At 45.9% G+C, this 18,097-nt stretch overlaps 2 protein-coding genes across 5 annotated transcripts in view; one reads left to right on the plus strand and one right to left on the minus strand.

Moving 5' to 3' along the window:
* HEATR4 (HEAT repeat containing 4) overlaps positions 1 to 18,097 on the minus strand; it is a 77,444-nt gene that overhangs the window by 34,678 nt on the left and 24,669 nt on the right. For 3 of the 4 annotated variants that reach the window (XM_029237565.1, XM_029237562.1, XM_029237564.1), the window contains exon 2: positions 581 to 1,530. In XM_029237565.1, coding sequence (XP_029093398.1) covers positions 581 to 1,530 — 950 coding nt within the window. Of the gene's footprint in view, positions 1 to 580; positions 1,531 to 10,144; positions 10,236 to 18,097 lie in introns of those variants that run through there. The other variant, XM_029237563.1, reaches the window with a different exon arrangement.
* The window catches only part of LOC114904110 (acyl-coenzyme A thioesterase 1-like), a 9,313-nt gene continuing 2,033 nt past the window's right edge, over positions 10,818 to 18,097 (plus strand). Inside the window, exons 1-2 of the mRNA XM_029237567.1 lie at positions 10,818 to 11,451; positions 16,307 to 16,509. Coding sequence (XP_029093400.1) covers positions 10,866 to 11,451; positions 16,307 to 16,509 — 789 coding nt within the window. The 5' untranslated portion in view covers positions 10,818 to 10,865. The remainder of the gene's footprint in view (positions 11,452 to 16,306; positions 16,510 to 18,097) is intronic.

Here is an 18,097-nt window from a genome sequence, read left to right on the forward strand (position 1 = left end):
AACGTACAGTAATCCTCTTCTCTAAGCTTGTTTAGTTCTCCATCCTGCTGCCAGTCAGTTTTCGAGTCAGTTGACACACTGGCTCCTTATTCAGACTGAGGCAGGACCAAACCTCATGAGGTCTCTGCCTTCCTCACTCCCACCATGGATTCGTTTCTAGGAGCACCTGGATAGTACCTGGAACAGCAGAATGGCTCAGTCTGCTGGGAAAGGCTGAGAACGCATTCCTTTAAAGGCAGTGGTTCTCAGCTGGGAGCAGCTTTGTCCCTCAAAGGGACATGTGTCAGTGTCTGGAGACATCTTTGGTTGTCACACCTGGAGAGTGCTACTGGCATGCAGTAGGCTGCTGCTAAACATCCTACAGTGCACAGGACCAGCCCCACAACAAAGAATTATCCAACCTCAGGAGTGCTGAGGTTGCGAAACCTTACTTTGTGGAAATCTTAGCAGGTTGGTGGTGGAAAACACAAGAGGTTAATGTGACAGTGTGTTCTGAAATAAGGAGTGTGAGGCCACCCAGGAGTCCTTGAAGGGGAGCCAGGGATTCTCAAAGGCATGCCCGAGGCCCCAGCCAGTCTACCTATAATAGACAGGAAGCAGCAGCTCTGGCTTCTTTTCCTCCTGGGTGGGCAGAACGACACTTTGATCCTCAAATTCTGCTGTCTCTTCTTCCTCCAGCTGTTTCAAGAGCTCCAGGTCGCTGGAGGAAGTGAGTTCATCCCGGATGTGGCTCCAGTCATATTGCTGGTGCAAGAAGCTCTGCCACTTACTGGGGGACACCCCAGGCCTCAGAGGACACTTGTTCTGGATCCATCGGGCAGTGCGCTTGTTAAGCTTTTCCAGCACGACAGCCTGCCATGCTCTGGCCTCCTTCTCAGAAGGGGGAAGCCAAGTTTCCCTCTCCTCCAGGTTCACATCTGGAGAAAGTGACAGATCCAGCACGTCTAGCTCCCTGCTTGGATGAAGATTGAGAGGACCAGATGCTTCCTGGACTGCGCTTGCTGGCTTTGATTTCTTCAGCTTCTTAAGATTGGCAGAGCTTTCCGTCTTCATAGCCTGGGAGGTGACCCTTGTTGAGGGACCTGAAAAATCCAGGAACTTGAAGCTGACAGGCTTCTCAGCTCGGGGCTTCCTGACTTGGGGAGGCTGGATGATGCCGTCTGCATCGTAGAGATGGTCAAAGCTGTTTTGGCTGTAAGGAATGCTGGCCAGCCCTCGCTGCTGCACCACCTCCCGAGAAAAGGTGAGGTTTGCAGCTGCCTGTTTCAAATATTGGTTCTTGAGGTTTGCACAGTGCTGCGGGCTGGAGTGGAAGACTGGAGGCACACTGGAAACGGAGGCGCACTCCTCCTTGTTTCTTGGTTTTAAGTAGGAGAAAATCATGCCCCATCCCAGCCGTGGGGGGAGTGACTGACGGAAATGCTGGGAGAGAAGGGTCTTTCCCTTCTCGGTCTTAGTCATTGTTTCCCAGCAAATGCTTCCTTCCACACTGCCTGGTCCAGAGGAGGACCTGGAGGCATGACCAGGCACCTGTTAAGGGGATGGGAAGAACTGGTGAGAGCTCTAGGTCAGTAGAAATTGGTAGCCCATAGCAGTCAGTAAGAAAAGAACTTGGAGAACAGGTAGGGGAGGGGGGAAGCCATGGGAATTAGAAAGACAAAAGAAAGAAATGCTGCAACATTTGAAATGGTCCTTGTTCAGACCTTTGCTTCCAGTTCTCACATTTGTCCCAAAGCTCAGACCCTCATCTCCTTATGAGGGATTACTGCTTTTCAGCAGTATCCCAGGTTTCCAGTTTTTCCCCAAAAGTTGCTTTCTCGCTGTTCAAAGAACTTACAGCGTAAAGTTCAGACAACTCAGCCTGGCATTCAAGGGTTCTCCCTGAGTATGACCCCAGTTTATGACCTTGTCCTGACATGTAACCTCTCCTCTCGACTCTCCTAGCTCTTCTCCGAGTGTTCTTCCCTCCACAAGTAGATCTTCCTTCTGTGCCATGTGAAGCCTTTCTTCCATACTTGACACAAATTCTGTCCATTCTTCCAAGCCCAGCTCAATTCCTGCCTACTCCTTAACTCTTTCCTGACCTATCCAGGCCTCCCTGTCATACACAGATTTACAAATCACTCCTAGTCCATTCCAGTTATTTTAACTTTTAACCCTGTGACACCTCACATCGTTAAATATTTGTTTCCTTAACTGCACCGTAAGGACCACGTCTCCAGTCTGCTGTCCTTCAGAGTCACCCAGTACTTTTCCATATTGTTACATAGTCTTCATTGTTAAAATGTTTTACAGCTACAGAATATTTTATCAAATAGGTAAATCACCTTAGCTCTTAATTATCAGGCAAATTGTTTCCAGGTTTTAGCTAGTATGGAAAACACTGTAGAGAACAATTGCCTAGAGTTAGTGCTTTTTAAAAATTTTTACTTCTGAAGCACTTCCTTGGCCTAATAATGATAATTGACAATTATGAGTACTTTGCTAAGGGCTTTACACTGGGATGATATTATGGTCTTTATTGCCTGTGGGAAGAAGCTGGGGCTCAGAGAGGTAGGTAAATTACTTCAGATCACATAGGCCATAAGTAGCAGAGTCAGGCTTCAAAGTCAGCTGCCAGATTCCACCCCAGAGCACTTAACTTCTGTGCCACACTGGCTTTGGCTCCCTACCACTCATTTTGTTGGCCTTGCCATTCCCAGGGGCAGGTGACACTGCCCCCCCCACCTCTGCCCCAAGCATGAAGGTGAGACCATTATTCTGTTGTGCTTAGTGCCAACTCCTGCCTTTCCTGCCCTGTGCACAGGGTACCCCTTAGCCTGGATCTGACTCTTCTCTCTTTCACAACACCCAGCACAGTACCTTCTCTTTTTAGGGCTTGATTTATTCCATTGTCTTCTGTGTATTAAATCTGTCCTCTTGGTGTGTCTTTTTGTTAAGGGTCAGCTTTTACCTAGATGTCACTAGGCCAGAATTAATGACCTAACTCACATTAAGTCACACATGATTAATGTGATGTCCCTCCAGGAATTTTTGCACATAAGGTTAAATTTAGTTGTTCCATCTCTTCACAGTCACAAAGGCAACATGGCCACTGGGCACTGAGTATTTTAAAAGTCAGAGTAAAAAAATTAGGGCAAGGCTAGAGGGTGGTCACAAGGTGCTGTTTTTCTTTAAACAGTGTCTACTCTCACTGGTTGAAAATGAACTGCGAGATGAACACAATATTAGTGTTCTCCTGCCTTGTGTATTCCTAATAGAACATCTTATTCTTAACATATCAGTGTGTCAGTATCTTGCTCCTAAGTCAGGGGGCATTTTGAGCCTAAACACTTGAAAAACAGAATGAGGACTGGTTTTACCCTAAGATGACTACCTATATGGAATGATTTGGGATGTCCCCAGATGTATGCCCTTTAGCCTGTGACATACAGAATCTTTGGTTACAATGCTGTCATCACAGAAAGAATACCATGTTATCATTATCAGTTATTATAAATTCTCAAGGAATAGTTATCATCATCTAAGATAACGGCTTGTTGAAAAAGGATGAAACACATGATAGATATGTTTTTGTAAAGGAATTGGGACAGGACAAAATGTTCTAAGGTTTGGTCAAAAGAGGTCTGTCCTGGACGGACTTAGAGTCAGAAGACAAGTGTCAGGCCAGGTTCTGCACTTCCCAGCCATGTTTAAATGATTTAATATCCCTGGTTTGCCTTAGTTTGCCAATCTGAAAATAGAGTCTGATACCTGTTCTAATTTAGTGTTGATATGAAGCTCAAAATTAGGGAACATGTATGAAAGTTCTCTGCAAGCTGCAAAGTATTACATAACTGTGAGGAATTGTTATTGATTTAGAGCCTGGAGTATTGTCCTTAGAAGGCAAGTCTCTGGGGCCCCACAGGTAGATACACTGGGCACTTAGGGAAAAGTTTAGGAATACTGGGGCCCTAGGCAATTAAGAGAGGGAAGAAAAGACCTACAGAGTTTGGAAGCTCCATATTATCCAAACTTAAATGTTACTTGGACTAACATTGAGGCAGGGTTCCCTCCCAACAAATAGCCCTTAAGAACCAAAAGCAGAGTGGCAGGTTCCAGGTGCTTTTGTGCACTGACAGCGTGAGAAATTGAATAAATTGCATCCTACAGTTATTCAAACCTGGCATAACTGCAGATCAGGCCCTGTAATCTGGTAAGCAGCAACCACCAGATTATCTCTTGCATTTCTAGGAACTTGGCTAGACAGGCAGGAGTGGGGCTCGAAGGTTTATGCCACATGTGTCCAGTTAACACCTGATATAAAAATCCAGACTCAAAATGGATGCTATCTCAGAGGTCCCAAATTTAGTTCCACTCTTCTGTTCACCTTTCCAGTCCCCAACCCTCACCCCCTGGTCTGTTGCCTTTATTCTGCAGAAATAGTTGAAGTGGGCTAAATAATGCATGCTGAAAGGAGAAATATCTTGTTTCTTTCCTTCTGTTACTAAAGCAGTGGAAACTGCCACAGAAGGAAAGGCTATAAACCTTAGCACAGTATCCTGAGAGGTTTTTTTAAAAAAAAAAATTATTTATTTATTTAATTTATTTGGGCTGCGCCGGGTCTTAGTTGCGCCACACGGGGTCTTCATCACAGCATGTGGGATCTTCTTAGTTGCAGCACTCAGGGTTTTAGTTGCGGCAATGGACTTCTTAGCTGCGGCATGCGGGATCTAGTTCCCTGACCAGGGATGGAACCCGGGCCCCCTGCATTGGGAGTGTGGAGTCTTATCCACTGGACCACCAGGGAAGTCCCATCTTCTGAGAGTTTTAGACAAGTAATACACTCTGATCTACACCCACAGATTCTGAAGTTCTGAGGAAGGGCCCAAGAGGGGACAGTCAACTTCTGTGACAGTGCTTGTTAGATAGTTAAAGGACCTTCTGCATCAAGATCACCTGAGGAGTTTGTTAAAATGCAGATTCTTGTGTCCCACACTCTAGAATATTGATTCAGTGGGCTGCAAGTGAAGCCTAGAGATCTGCATTTTAACAAGCTCTCAGAGGTTTTTATACACATTAAATTTAGAGAAACCATAGCTCCAAAATGTATCTGTCAGATTTGTGAAGGAAGTTTGGTTAGCGGGGAGAGTGGGATCAGGGAACACAGCCTTTTAACCTGGCTTATTTCAAATACCCTCTCTCTGCTGCCTTTTTTTTTTTTTAATTAATTAATTTATTTTTTGGCTGTGTTGGGTCTTCGTTGCTGCCCATGGGCTTTCTCTAGTTGCGGCGAGCAGGGGCTACTCTTCGTTGCGGTGCACAGGCTTCTCATTGCGGTGGCTTCTCTTGTTGCGGAGCATGAGCTCTAGGTGCGCAGTCTTCAGTAGTTGTGGCATGTGGGCTTCAGTAGTTGTGGTGCGCAGGCTCAGTATTTGTGACTCATGGGCTCTAGAGCGCAGGTTCAGAGCCTACTTCAGTAGTTGTGGTGCGTGGGCTTAGTTGCTCTGCGGCATGTGGGATCCTCCCAGACCAGCGCTCGAACCCGTGTGCCCTGCATTGGCAGGTGGATTCTTAACCAGTGCGCCACCAGGGAGGTCCCTGCTGCCTCTTTCTTAACAGAAAGTTCCCTTCATTTTTTTCCCCCTCTTTCTTTTTTCTTTCTTTCTTTTTTTTTTTGGCATGCCGAGTGGCTTGGGGGATTTTAGTTCCCCTACCAGGGACTGAACCTGGGCCAGAGCAGTGAAAGTCCTAACCACTGGACTGCCAGGGAATTCCCTCCCCTCTACTTTCTAATTCCCATTCTTTGCCATGCACTCGTACAGGTACACTGCTGTCTCATGAGATTACTCTGGAAATGCTGCCATAAAGATAATCTGTTAAAACTCTTTTATATTAGGTTTCAAAACCAAGGTCTGGAGAGCAGACGTGACTAAGATCACAGTACTGCTTAGTACCTGAAGCAACACACTGATACTTTGACACTTAATCCAAAATATTTTCGACTACTTCTGTCTGCCTCTCATCATTCATCTGATGCTAATAAGCTCCTTTCACATACTGATGAAGCAGCAGTGTTTTGAAATTACCTTCAAAGTGGCTTCCCACACACAGTCTTCAAAGGGAAGCAAGTTTCTTCCATCTTAAACCTTCCTTAGTTTTAGGTTCCAAAGCTGCTTATATTGGTTACTAGGCAACCACCTCTTTAGAATTCCATGAGTCTACTCACAGAACCTATGGGTTCAATCAGGGGTATCTTCAGCTATTTATTAAATTTCCTTCTTTGTAAATTGAACTTTGGGAAGTTGCATTGTATTTACTGATTGGTGGCAAAATGGATTTCTTGGTCATCCTTTGAAAAATAAACCTCTAGGTCTATGCAGCTCAATGTCCCCCCCCGCCAATTCGTTCATAAGTCCTACTGAGAAAGAGACAGAGCAAGGGAACACATGAACACCCAGCTCTGACATGCTTCAGACCACCAGGTTGATAGAACAAACGGTAAAGCAGAATGAGTGTCTTTGGGACCTTTCCCATTCCCCTTTCATCTCTGCCCCTGCTTAATCTCCTTCCTTCACACAGTTCAGTTCCATCTCCCCTGCTTCCCAAATTCTGGCTAGGTTGTCAGCCAATAACACTATTTTTTTTACAAGGGGACTCTTCAAGTCCTATATTTTTAATAATAAAATTCCAGGCCTACAGAATACTGGTCTTCAGGCTTCCCCTTGTGAAGAGAACTAATTTGTCCTGACAGTAAAGAAGATTTCTGGCCATAAAGTTCTGTCTGTCTCGTTGATCTGGGGCTGTGCTATTCAGGTGGTTACCATCTCTTGCTGACCAACCTGAACACTAACTTTAGTGCCAGGGCTCAGTTTGTGCTCAGACCCTGGGTCCCTCACAAAAGAGTGAAAGGACATGTTCTCTGAGATGAAATGAATGAAAGAATTAAAAAATTAAATATTAAAACACTGGTTAAGGGCTTCCCTGGTGGCGCAGTGGTTGGGAGTCCGCCTGCCGATGCAGGGGACGCGGGTTCGTGCCCCGGTACGGGAGGATCCCACATGCCGCGGAGCAGCTGGGCCCGTGGGCCATGGCCGCTGGGCCTGCGCGTCTGGAGCCTGTGCTCCGCAACGGGAGAGGCCACAGCAGCGAGAGGCCCGCGTAACACAAAAAAACAAAAACAAAAACAAAAACACTGGTTAAGGTTCCTCAAGAAATTAAAATTAACATGTGATCCAGCAATTCCATTTCTGGGTATATACCCAAAGAATTGAAAGCAGAGGCTCATACAGATGTTTGTACGCCCATGCTCATAGCATATTCACAACAGCCAAAAGGTGGAAGCAACCTAAATGTCCATCGATGGATGAATGGATAAACAGAATGTGGTATATACATACAATAGAATATTATTCAGCTTTAAAAAGGAATAAAATGCCGGTACATGCTACATATATGGGTGAACCTGGAAGATATTATGCAAAGTGAAATAAGTCAGACGCAAAAGGACAAATACTGTATGATTCCACTGATCTAAGGTACTTAGAATAGTCAAATAATAGCTACAGAAAGTGGAATAATGATGTCCAAGGGGCTGTGGTGGAGAGGGAGGAATGAGGAGTTGTTTAATAGGTACAGAATTTCAGTTTGGGTGATGAAAAAGGAGATAGGGTTAAAGGCTGCACGACAATGTGAATGTACTTAGGTAACTATGCATTTTAAAATGGTAAATTTTATCTTTGTATATTACCACAGTTTAAAAAAACCAACCCTGTTTAATTATAAAAGCCATGTGTTTTTTGGTGATAGAAATTCTGCACAAAGAAGAAAATTAAAACTACTCATGATACCCCAAAGCCTAAGAGACAACAGTTTAGGGTAGCTTTCTACTAGTCTTTTTTTTTTTTAATGTTTATATATATATATATATATATATATATATATATATATATATATATAAAGTTCTACAAACTGTTCTCTACCTGCTTTCAATGTCATGAAAATTTCCTCATCATATTCTGCTATATCATTTTTAATGGCTACATCTCTTCTGTTGTATTACTGCATTACAATCAAATTGACTAAACCAAATTTATCTTGCTAGTTTCTTTTTCCTGTTAAAACGATATGGTAAACATTGTTATAGCCAAATATTTACACACATTTATGAATGTTTATTTAGGCAAAGTTTCTAGAAGTGGAATTGTGAGTCAAAGAGAATGCATCTTTTAAATATTTTTAACCGGGTTGCTCTGAAAAGGTCATACCAGTGTGTATATCCACCAACAGTATATGAATGTCTGTTTCCCAAATCTTCTCAACTAGGACATCATCATGTGAGAAACAAAGCATAATGGTTCAGAGCACAGGCTCTGGAATTGGATTGCAAAGGTATAAATCCCAGCATTTCCACTTTCTAGCTGTGTGATCTTCAGCAAATCAATTCACCTCTCTGGGCCTTAATTTTCTCATAAGGTTCTTGTAAGGATTAAGAGTTAGCTATTATTATTTACCGTCTTTAGTCTGAGTCTTGTGCACAAAATACACTGTGAAGTATCCCACAGAACCAGTACAAAAGTAATTACAGCTAAAGGGAGTTGCATGATTAATGACCAGCAGGACAGGAGAACATTTGAAACTAGGTAAAAAGTCTTGTCTGGGAAGCTCATGGGGGTGGCCTTATTAGGAGCAGAGGCAAACACAGGTTTTGTGGGTTTGAAGCTTATACAATTTGCAGGTTTCTCTAATAGAAAGGATATGAATTCATGAATGTAAAATCAAGTACAAGGCCTTGGAAGGGGACTGCAGTTAAGTTTGATGAAAAATTCACCACTGGATGGAACCCATAACTTATGAAATAGTGGGAAAAGGTGAGCAGTCCAGGGCGAGAGGGAGATAACGTTTGCCTAAATGGAGCAATATAAGAGTCCAGATAACAAAATAACAACTATTACCTCATTTGGCTGTTTTTACACCCATAAGGAATGAAAGTGAGGTCACACAGCTAGTAAGATGCCAGGCCCCTTAGTTGTGGAAAAATAATCATAATAGACAAATAACATACAAGCAAAACACCATGGTGCACATTTTATTTTTATTTTCATTTTTTTTTTGGCCGTGCCGCACAGCATGGAGAACTTCCCCTAACAGGGATCGAACTCATGCTCCCTGTATTGGAAGGGCAGTGTCTTAGCCACTGGACCGCCAGGGAGGTCCTTTTTTTTTTATGGTGCACATTTTAAAAGAAAAGACATGATTATTAGCTGGTGTGAATTACTCAACAAAGTGACAAAACTCAATTCCAGTCCACTCCTCTGGCAATTAATGTTACGGAACGTAAGTCCATGTGCCTGACGCACAATGAGGCCAAACAATACCAAAACGTTGGAGTTTGGAACAGAAAGGTTTATTGCAGGGCCATGCAAAAAGATTGGTGGCTCATGCCTTAAAAACCCCAAACTCCCCTAAAGCTTTCAGCAAAGCCCTTTTATAGGAAAGGTGAAGGGGGCGTGGTTAGTTGTTGCAAACTTCTTGATGTTAGATCCTTTTTAAAAAAAAAAAAATTATGTATTTATTTAGTCGGCGCCAGGTCCTAGTTGCAGCATGCTTGCGGGGATCTAGTTCCCCGACCCCCTGCATTGGGAGCGGGGAGTCTTACCCACTGGGCCACCAGGGATGTCCCAGATCCTTTGTTCTTGAGGTCAGGTCAGGTCAAGGTCAGGTAACGATGTTCTCATAAATCTCCACCAAACAAATGTTATTCTCTGTTCCGGCCTGAAAGGGCAAGGTCCCAAGGCACAACTTTCACCCTCAGGGCCGGGTCCCCAGACCCTGCCCAGCCGTCATCACTGAGGGAGCAAGGCGTCCAGGACCCAACTGGCCCTCAGGCTCCTCAGGCCGCCCAAAAGGCGGAGGTCAGGTCCCACAGACTGCGACCCAGGCAGACTACCGCTGCCATTAGGTCGCAGAGACGGGCATGGGGGAGAGGTTCACCACTGCCTCAAGGCCTGGGCCCCGCCAGTGGGCAGCCTTGGCAAGGGCTCTGAAGCCCTACAGGACACAGCCCCCAGCCTGTCCTGGGGCTCCCCAGCGCACCTGCTGGCAGGAGGCTGCGGAGGGCCTGGAGGGCCCCAGGGAGAAGGCCGTGGTCTGATCCACCTCTTACCTCACTCTCCGCTGGAGGACCACGGCCGGTCGGACAGTTGGCGGAGAAGGACCGCTAATCGCCTCTCTAACCTTCGCGCTTTGGGGTTCTCACGGTAACCGGTCGCCCAGAGTAACTGCGTGCGGCAAATGCTGCGCGCCAAAGGCTGCTCGCTGCCCCGCTCCACCACAGGATCCCGGGCAGGCTCAGGGGCTCGGTCCCGCCGAGGGGCCGGCGCCGCCTCAGCTGCCGTCTGACTTAGCAGCTGGGCTGGGGGAGGGGGCAGAGACCGGGGTCGCCCCCGGGCCCGCGTCGGAGCCAATCGGGCGGCTGGCTGCAGGAGGCGGCGGCGGCCGCATGCTCCTACATCATAGAGGCCCCGGGGTCCGGCCGGCGCGCCCTGCCCTATTACATTAATTTTGGAGACTGGACACTTTGTTAAGTGCCAGGTTCCTTCAGGGGCAGCCCGGTCCAGCCCACGCTGCACGAGCCAAAGAACTTCTGAGAGGCAAAACTAGGAAAATTCTTCCCCACATAAAGTTCCTGTGTGTCTGCTTTCGCTCTTGCTTTTAAAGGTCGGTCACTGATCGGCAGGACTTCGCGGCCCTCCAAAGAGTTATAGCAGGCTGCTCGGCCCCATGAGGCCTTAGGCTGCAGGTACGCAGCCTGTCGCTAGAGGGACTAGTTTCTAACCTTCTTCACAGCCCTCTGAAGTTGACCCGAGATCTGAAAAAAGCGCAAAATGGTGGTCTCATTTCCGGCTCTCCTGCGACCCTTCCGACTCTGTCGATGGGACCCGACACCCTGGGCGCGGTTGGCAGGGCCTACAAAGCTGAGGACCGGTGACCCGAACTCTTGGGCCCCTGCCAGGATGGCGGTGACAGTGACGCTGGAGCCCGCCGGCCGCTGCCGCTGGGACGAGCCGGTGCGCATCGCCGTGCGCGGCCTGGCCCCGGGACAGCCGGTCACGCTGCGCGCGTCCCTGCGCGACGAGAAGGACGCGCTCTTCCGAGCCCACGCGCGCTACTGCGCCGACGCCCACGGCCAGCTGGACCTGGAGCGCGCGCCCGCGCTGGGCGGCAGCTTCACGGGCCTGGAGCCCATGGGGCTCCTCTGGGCTCTGGAGCCCGAGAAGCCCTTGATGCGGCTGGTGAAGCGGGACGTGCGGACGCCCTTCGCCGTGGAGCTGGAGGTGCTCCATGGCCACGACCCGCAGGCCGGAGGGCTCCTGGGCCGGGCGGTGCACGAGCGCGACTTCCTGGCGCCGGGGGTGCGGCGCGAGCCCGTGCGCTCGGGCCGGGTGCGCGCGACGCTCTTCTTGCCGCCGGGTAAGCCCCCTGCTTCCCTGTTTATCTTGTCTGTGAGAGAGAAAGGCAGTAAGTAGGTAGCTCCCGACATTCCGAAGGTCTGTGGGGCCTGAAAATTTCGAGTAGACAAGAATGGAACGTAAGGCTGGCTGGGGAGGTGGCTCTGCTGCTCCAAGACAGAGGTCAGAACGAAGACATCGCAAGGAAAGGGTAAAGACAGTTGTAATTAAAAAAAAAAAAAAGTATAAGGAGTTTCCAGTTTTTAAAGTTTTCTTTCTAAAGTTTCTCAGTTTTACAACTTTGCTTCTAACTCCCCGAGTATATTAAGATTTAAGAAAATTACCATGAAGGAAGAAGGCCTCTTGCTATCCACTGGAAATCTTCTGAATTATAGGCTAATTTTACCATTACATAAAAAGCAACAGGCCAATGAAAAAGTTAAAAGATGCTTGTCCTGATTAGGATCAGGGAAATGCAAAATAAAACAGTACACTCAACACCCTCAAAATTTAGAAGTCTAACATTACCAGTTTTTGACCAGTATGTGGAGGAAAAGGAACTCCCATACACTGCTAAAAGGAACACAGAATCCACCTGCCAATTCAGGGGACGTGGGTTCAAGCCCTGGTCCGGGAAGATCCCACATGCCGCAGAGCAACTAACCCAGTGCACCACAACTACTGAGCCTGCGCTCTAGAGCCCGTAAGCCACAACTACTGAAGCCCGCGCTCCACAACAAGAGAAGCCACCACATTGAGAAGCCCATGCACTGCGAAGAGTAGCCCCTGCTCACCGCAACTAGAGAAAGCCCGCCAGCAGCAACAAAGACCCAACGCAGCCAAAAATAAATAAAATAAATAATTGTTTTTAAAAAAGGAACACAATTATTCATCTACTCTGGAAAAAATTGCTTTTACTTAGAAAGTTGACTGTCATTCTACTCCTGGTGCACCAATAGGTATTTATGTTTGTAAGAGCAAAAACAACTGGCAACAGCCTAAATGTCCGTCAGCAATAAAACTGATGAATAAATTGAGGTATATTTATAGCACAAAAGTAATTGAAATATAGTCACAAGAATCAAGGGACTTCCCTGATGGTCCCGTGGTTAAGAATCCACCTTCCAATGCAGGGAACACGGGTTCGATCCCTGGTGAGGGAACTAAGATCCCACATGCCGCAGGGCAACTAAGCCCGCGTGCCACAGCAACTAAGACCCCATGCAGCCCTAAATAAATAAATATTTTTTAAAAACCAAGAATCAAAATGGGTGAACCTCAAAAACAGTGTTGACGGAAACATCAAGTCCCCAAAGAACACATTCAGTATCATTACATTCAGATAAAATTCAAAAAATAGGCAAAATAAACAAAATGCCATTTAAGGAATACTTACAAGTAGTAAGACTGTGAAGAAAATCAAGAGATTGATAAAATTCAGAATAGTGGAAAGTAAGGGAAGGGAACAGGTACTGACAGGGCTTTGATGGTTAGTACTGAATTATTGAAGTTCTGCGTATAAAGTATTTGCCTTAAAAATAGTCCTTAAAATTTGCACATTAAATACAAACTTTTAATGTAAATAGTGAAAATGTGACATAACTAAACTTATACACAGTAGGTAGCCTTTTTTTTTTTTTTTTTTTTTTTTTGCGGTACGCAGGCCTCTCACTGTTGTGGCCTCTCCCATTGCGGAGCACAGGCTCCGGACGCGCAGGCTCAGCGGCCATGGCTCGCGGGCCCAGCCGCTCCGCGGCATGTGGGATCCTCCCGGACCGGGGCACTAACCCGTGTCCCCTGCATCGGCAAGCGGACTCTCAACCACTGCGCCACCAGGGAAGCCCGTAGGTAGCTTTTTGAGTCTAGCATAATGTATTTGAGATTCATTCCTGTTGCTCCATATATTGGTAGTTCCTTCTTCTTGTGTCTTAGAAGTTTCCCATTAGATGGATGTGGCACAGTTTGTTTATTCCTTTGCCAGTTGGAGGACATTTGGGTTTCAAGTCTTTGGAGGTTAAGAATAAAGTCACTGGAAACGCTTGCATCCAAGTTTTTGTGTGAACACAAGTTTTCATTTTTCTTGGGTAAATACCAGGGAGTGAGATTGCTGGGTCATAACCTAAGTGTATGTTTAACTTTATAAGAAATTGTAAGCTGTCTTCCAAAGTGATTTTATCATTTTGCACCCCCACTGTTGCCCTTAAAAATAAAAGTTAGTTATCTGACTAACAAAAATGGGTTAATTTGGGAATAGCAGAGAATTGCAAATTGGAACAAGCAAGCTAAGGCTAAAACCATAGGAAAGTGCAACAAAGCAAGGAGAAGAACGCTATTTTATAGAGAAAAAGGAGGAAGCTGGGAGGGGTTGTTTTGAACAAAAGTCCATCAGAGAAAAGAGAGTTTGGGATAATGGTGATTTTTCATTGTTGAGTTGTTGGGGTAGTCAGTTTCTTGGAGGGGAGGCCATTTACATCTTCTGCTGTTGGGGCCTGTAGTTGATGATTCTTTCCTGTTGATGATCTTTCTGTTGTGATCTGTAATTGACAATTCTTCCTATAATTGACATGGAGTGGTACTGCAGGAAAGCTCCCCAATTCTGTCCTCCTTACTCCATTGTAGTGAGGTTTCCCTTTATTAGTTTTCACATTTCTCCCTTGTAATCACGATCTTTCTCCAAAACCATTGATGATCAAGAGTCAGTGGAGTGGCTTTTTGTCCTTCTGTGTCAGGAAGGACCTTTCCTGGGTGTCATGTCCCTTGTTAGAGGGAAACTGCACAGAGTGGAAACCTATTGAGGTCACATTTGAGTAACAAGGAGGGGTAGGAGGGAGAACTTTCAGGAACTTTCCGTCTACAGTCCATATTTCTCAAGACCCTAAGAACTAGAGATCATCTTTTGGTATATATCATTTTTACAGAGGTTTGACAGGAAACAAGTATAGAATCAAAAGTAACATGACAATTCCGAATTGTATGATGATTCTAAACCAGGATCCTAGGCCTGAAGATAGCCAACTGAACAAATATTTATTGGCACTTACTCTGATTTCGGGGAGAAAAGTTCTCCCTACTGAGGCGAACCCAGAGCCATGGATGCCTCCTGGAAGTCCCCGTTTAAAGCAGCCAGGAGAGCAAAATAGACGAGCGTATACAACAAGGGCCTAGTCAATCTAAAACAGTTAACCAAGTGCATTCAGGAAGGTACAGTGCAGGCATAAACATGAGGCAACAGCTAATGAACTCTTCGTGAAGACAGGAAAACTTCAAAGACATTTTAAAACAGTGTCTTACCTTAAAAGAACTGTTTGTAAGCAAATGTGTTATTACTGGCATAGCATGTGAGGTTGCAAGTTCAGTTACCCTGAATTTGGATAAGAATCCAGAGTCAGTTAACAGTCCAGATGAAGAGACTAATGTGAATCCTGAACTTTCTAACAGTACTGGCCCTGACATCTTAGCAAAGCTGTCTGGTCAGATGTCGTGCGCTTCGATTCTGGGAAATCTTTACTTTCAGGTCATCCTATGATGTGAGGTCCAGGGACGGTTTGGTGCTTTTTTTTAGATGTGTCATGTAAATGAAGAGTCTGTTCCGTGGAGTTTGTCAGCACAAAAGTTGGTTAGCACTACTTGAAAGGGGCCTTCCCAGTGGGGTTAAAAAAGTCTTTCTGGAGGTGTCTTTTTCAAGAGGAAATCTCCAGAATACAAGGTATGATGCTTAAGGTTTTCATCTCCTGGGATTGCTCTGTGACAAGATTGCTCTACCAAAGCTTATTTTTAATGGAAGCAACTAGGTCTTTACAGTATGAAATATACCTCCTCTTATCAGCTGTGAATCAAAAGAGGCAGGGGCCAGGTGCATTGGATGTCTTGTGACTATCTCAAAGGGTGAGAGTTTATGAGTTCCAAAGGGGGTGGATCTGAGATTTAGAAGGACCAATGGCAATGCTTTTGGCCAAGGTATTTGAAGGGTTTGTACGAATTTTGCCAATTTAGTCTTTTTAAAAATTTTTATTTATTTATTTATTGGCTGCGTCGGATCTTAGTTGTGGCCCTTGGGATCTTTGTTGCGGCATGCAGACTTCTTAGTTGCAGCATGTGGACTGTTAATTGTGGCATGCATTCGGGATCTAGTTCCCTGACCAGGGATTGAATCCCCCTGCATTGGGAACACGGAGTCTTACCCACTGGGCCACCAGGGAAGTCCTGCCAATTGAGTCTTTGTTGTTGTTTTATTGGCTGCACTGGGTGTTCATTGCAGGCTCTAGAGCACAGGCTCAGTAGTTGTGGTGCACGGGCTTAGTTTTAGTTGCTCTGTGGCATGTGGGATCTTCCCGGACCAGGGCTTGAACCCATGTCCCCTGCATTGGCAGGTAGATTCTTAACCACTGCGCCACCAGGGAAGTCCCTTTAAATTACTATTTTATTTTATTTTATTTGCGGTACGTGGGCCTCTCACCGCTGCGGCCCCTCCCGCTGTGGAGCACAGGCTCCGGACATGCAGGCCCAGCAGCCACGGCCCACAGGCCCAGCCGCTCCGCAGCATGTGGGATCTTCCCGGACCGGGGCACGAACCCGTGTCCCCTGCATCGGCAGGCAGACCCCCAACCACTGCGCCACCAAGGAAGCCCTAAATTATTTTTAACCACAAAAATAGTACATGCTCTTTGTAAAAATCTGTGGGGCTTTGAGGCCTCAGGTATAGCGGGGAATGTGGGTTTAGCCTATGCCACAGTCTGGATCTTCGAAGACCAGAGCCGTTCAACATTTCTGATTGTCAACAGAAAACTCTGACATCACCAAATAGGTAAAAATGGCTTTTGACGCCACTGCAAAGAGTTTCAAGTATAGTTCAGTTTTGTGTTTTGTTTCTTCCCAAGGACCTGCACCCTTTCCTGGGATTGTGGACATTTCTGGAACTGGACGTGGCCTTCCGGAATATCGAGCTAGTCTGCTGGCTGGGAAGGGTTTTGCTGTGATGGCTCTGGCTTATTATAACTATGAAGACCTCCCCAAGAGCATAGAGAACCTCCACCTGGAGTACTTTGAAGAAGCTATGAACTACCTGCTTAATCACCCTCAGGTTGGAACTTCCTCTAATTTTTATGTTCTGCGTTATTAGTTCTCCTTCTCTTAAATGCTCTTGGTTTTCACAGAACTTGACAAATTCATGACAGCCCTTTCCTGCCCCCAACACACACTGCCTTTCATAGTCACTTTTCCCAGACAGTTTCCATGCAATTAGATGTTGCCGTAATAGATTTCCTGCTAGTAAAGATGTCCCAATTGGAATTATGGAATTTTAAATTCCAGTATTTTATACTATTTCATTACAAGCCCAAACACATTGAGAACCCTGGGTTTGACACAGGAAAAGGGGAAGGAGATCAGTGTCTCTAGTTTAAATGTTTGTGTTTAATAAACCTCTCCTCCATGTGCCCCTCTGAGAGCAGAGGATTCAGTTTTAAAGAAGAACCTGGTGACAAAGAACCTAGGTAGTACGGAGCATTTGGAGGGCTCAGGATATCAGAGGATTAGAAGATAGACCTTGCTTATTTTATAATTCAATCAGAGCTCAAAGGAGATGGAAGTGCTGGAGCTCTTAGAAAATGTGATGGGGTGTAGTGGAACCAGCACAATATGTTTGATAGAGAAAAGTTAAATTTGAGGTTTGATTTTGCCACTTAACTAGCTTCATGACCTTGGGGCCTCTGTTTCTTCCTCTCAAAAGTTGGGATGACAGTAATATCCCATTCCGAGTATCTTTATGAGAAATAAGTGGCTGAAAACAGTTAAGGGTGCTCTTGTAGAAACCATAACAAAGACAACAACAAAAAAAGTGCTGTTGAGAGGTCAATAAAAAGGCATTTGTAACAGAAGAGTTTGGTAATTGACAAGAAGAGTCCTTATAGAATAGGGCAAACCCAAATTACCCTGGAGGGGATTGAGTAGAAAATGAAGAAAGAAAATAACCACAGTTTCCCACAAGTTTTGCTGTGAAAGGGAGTAGAAAACTGGGGCAGAGTGGATTTAAGCTCAAAGGATTGTTATTAAAATGTAAGAGGTACTAGAGCTTGGGGTACACTGATGGGGATGAGCCAGTAGAGAGGAAAGTTATGAAGGAGAGAGAGAAGGAGGAAGTAATTGCAGGAGCAAAGTCCCTGAGGATGAGAATAGATGGGATCCCAAGCACAAGCAGAGGGTGGCCTTGAATTAGAGATACTTTGGAAACAGGAGGGAAGGAGGAGAGCTTGATTCATGTAGAACTAAGTTGACTTGGAAGGGAAAATTGAGGACAAGTTCCTACCTGATAGCTTCTATTTTCAGTGAAGGGGAATAGGGGTTAAAGGGGCTTACAGAGGTAGGAGACAAGGTGGAATGGCCTTTTGGAGAAGTGGAAAGCAAACATCAGGGAAGCAGAATTGAGGGGCAGTATGGATGCTTATTTGAAATCTGTGGTCATGACATGAAAGTAAGATCTGTCCGGGGCTTCCCTGGTGGCGCAGTGGTTAAGAATCCACCTGCCGATGCAGGGGGCACGGGTTCGTGCCCCGGTCTGGGAAGATCCCACATGCCGCGGAGTGGCTGGGCCCGTGAGCCATGGCCGCTGAGCCTGTGCTCCGCAACGGGAGAGGCCACAACAGTGAGAGGCCCAAGTACCACAAAAAAAA

This window comes from Monodon monoceros, unplaced genomic scaffold (assembly GCF_005190385.1).
Source record: "Monodon monoceros isolate NGI ecotype Baffin Bay Population unplaced genomic scaffold, NGI_Narwhal_1 Super_Scaffold_21, whole genome shotgun sequence".
Classification (NCBI taxonomy): domain Eukaryota; kingdom Metazoa; phylum Chordata; class Mammalia; order Artiodactyla; family Monodontidae; genus Monodon; species Monodon monoceros.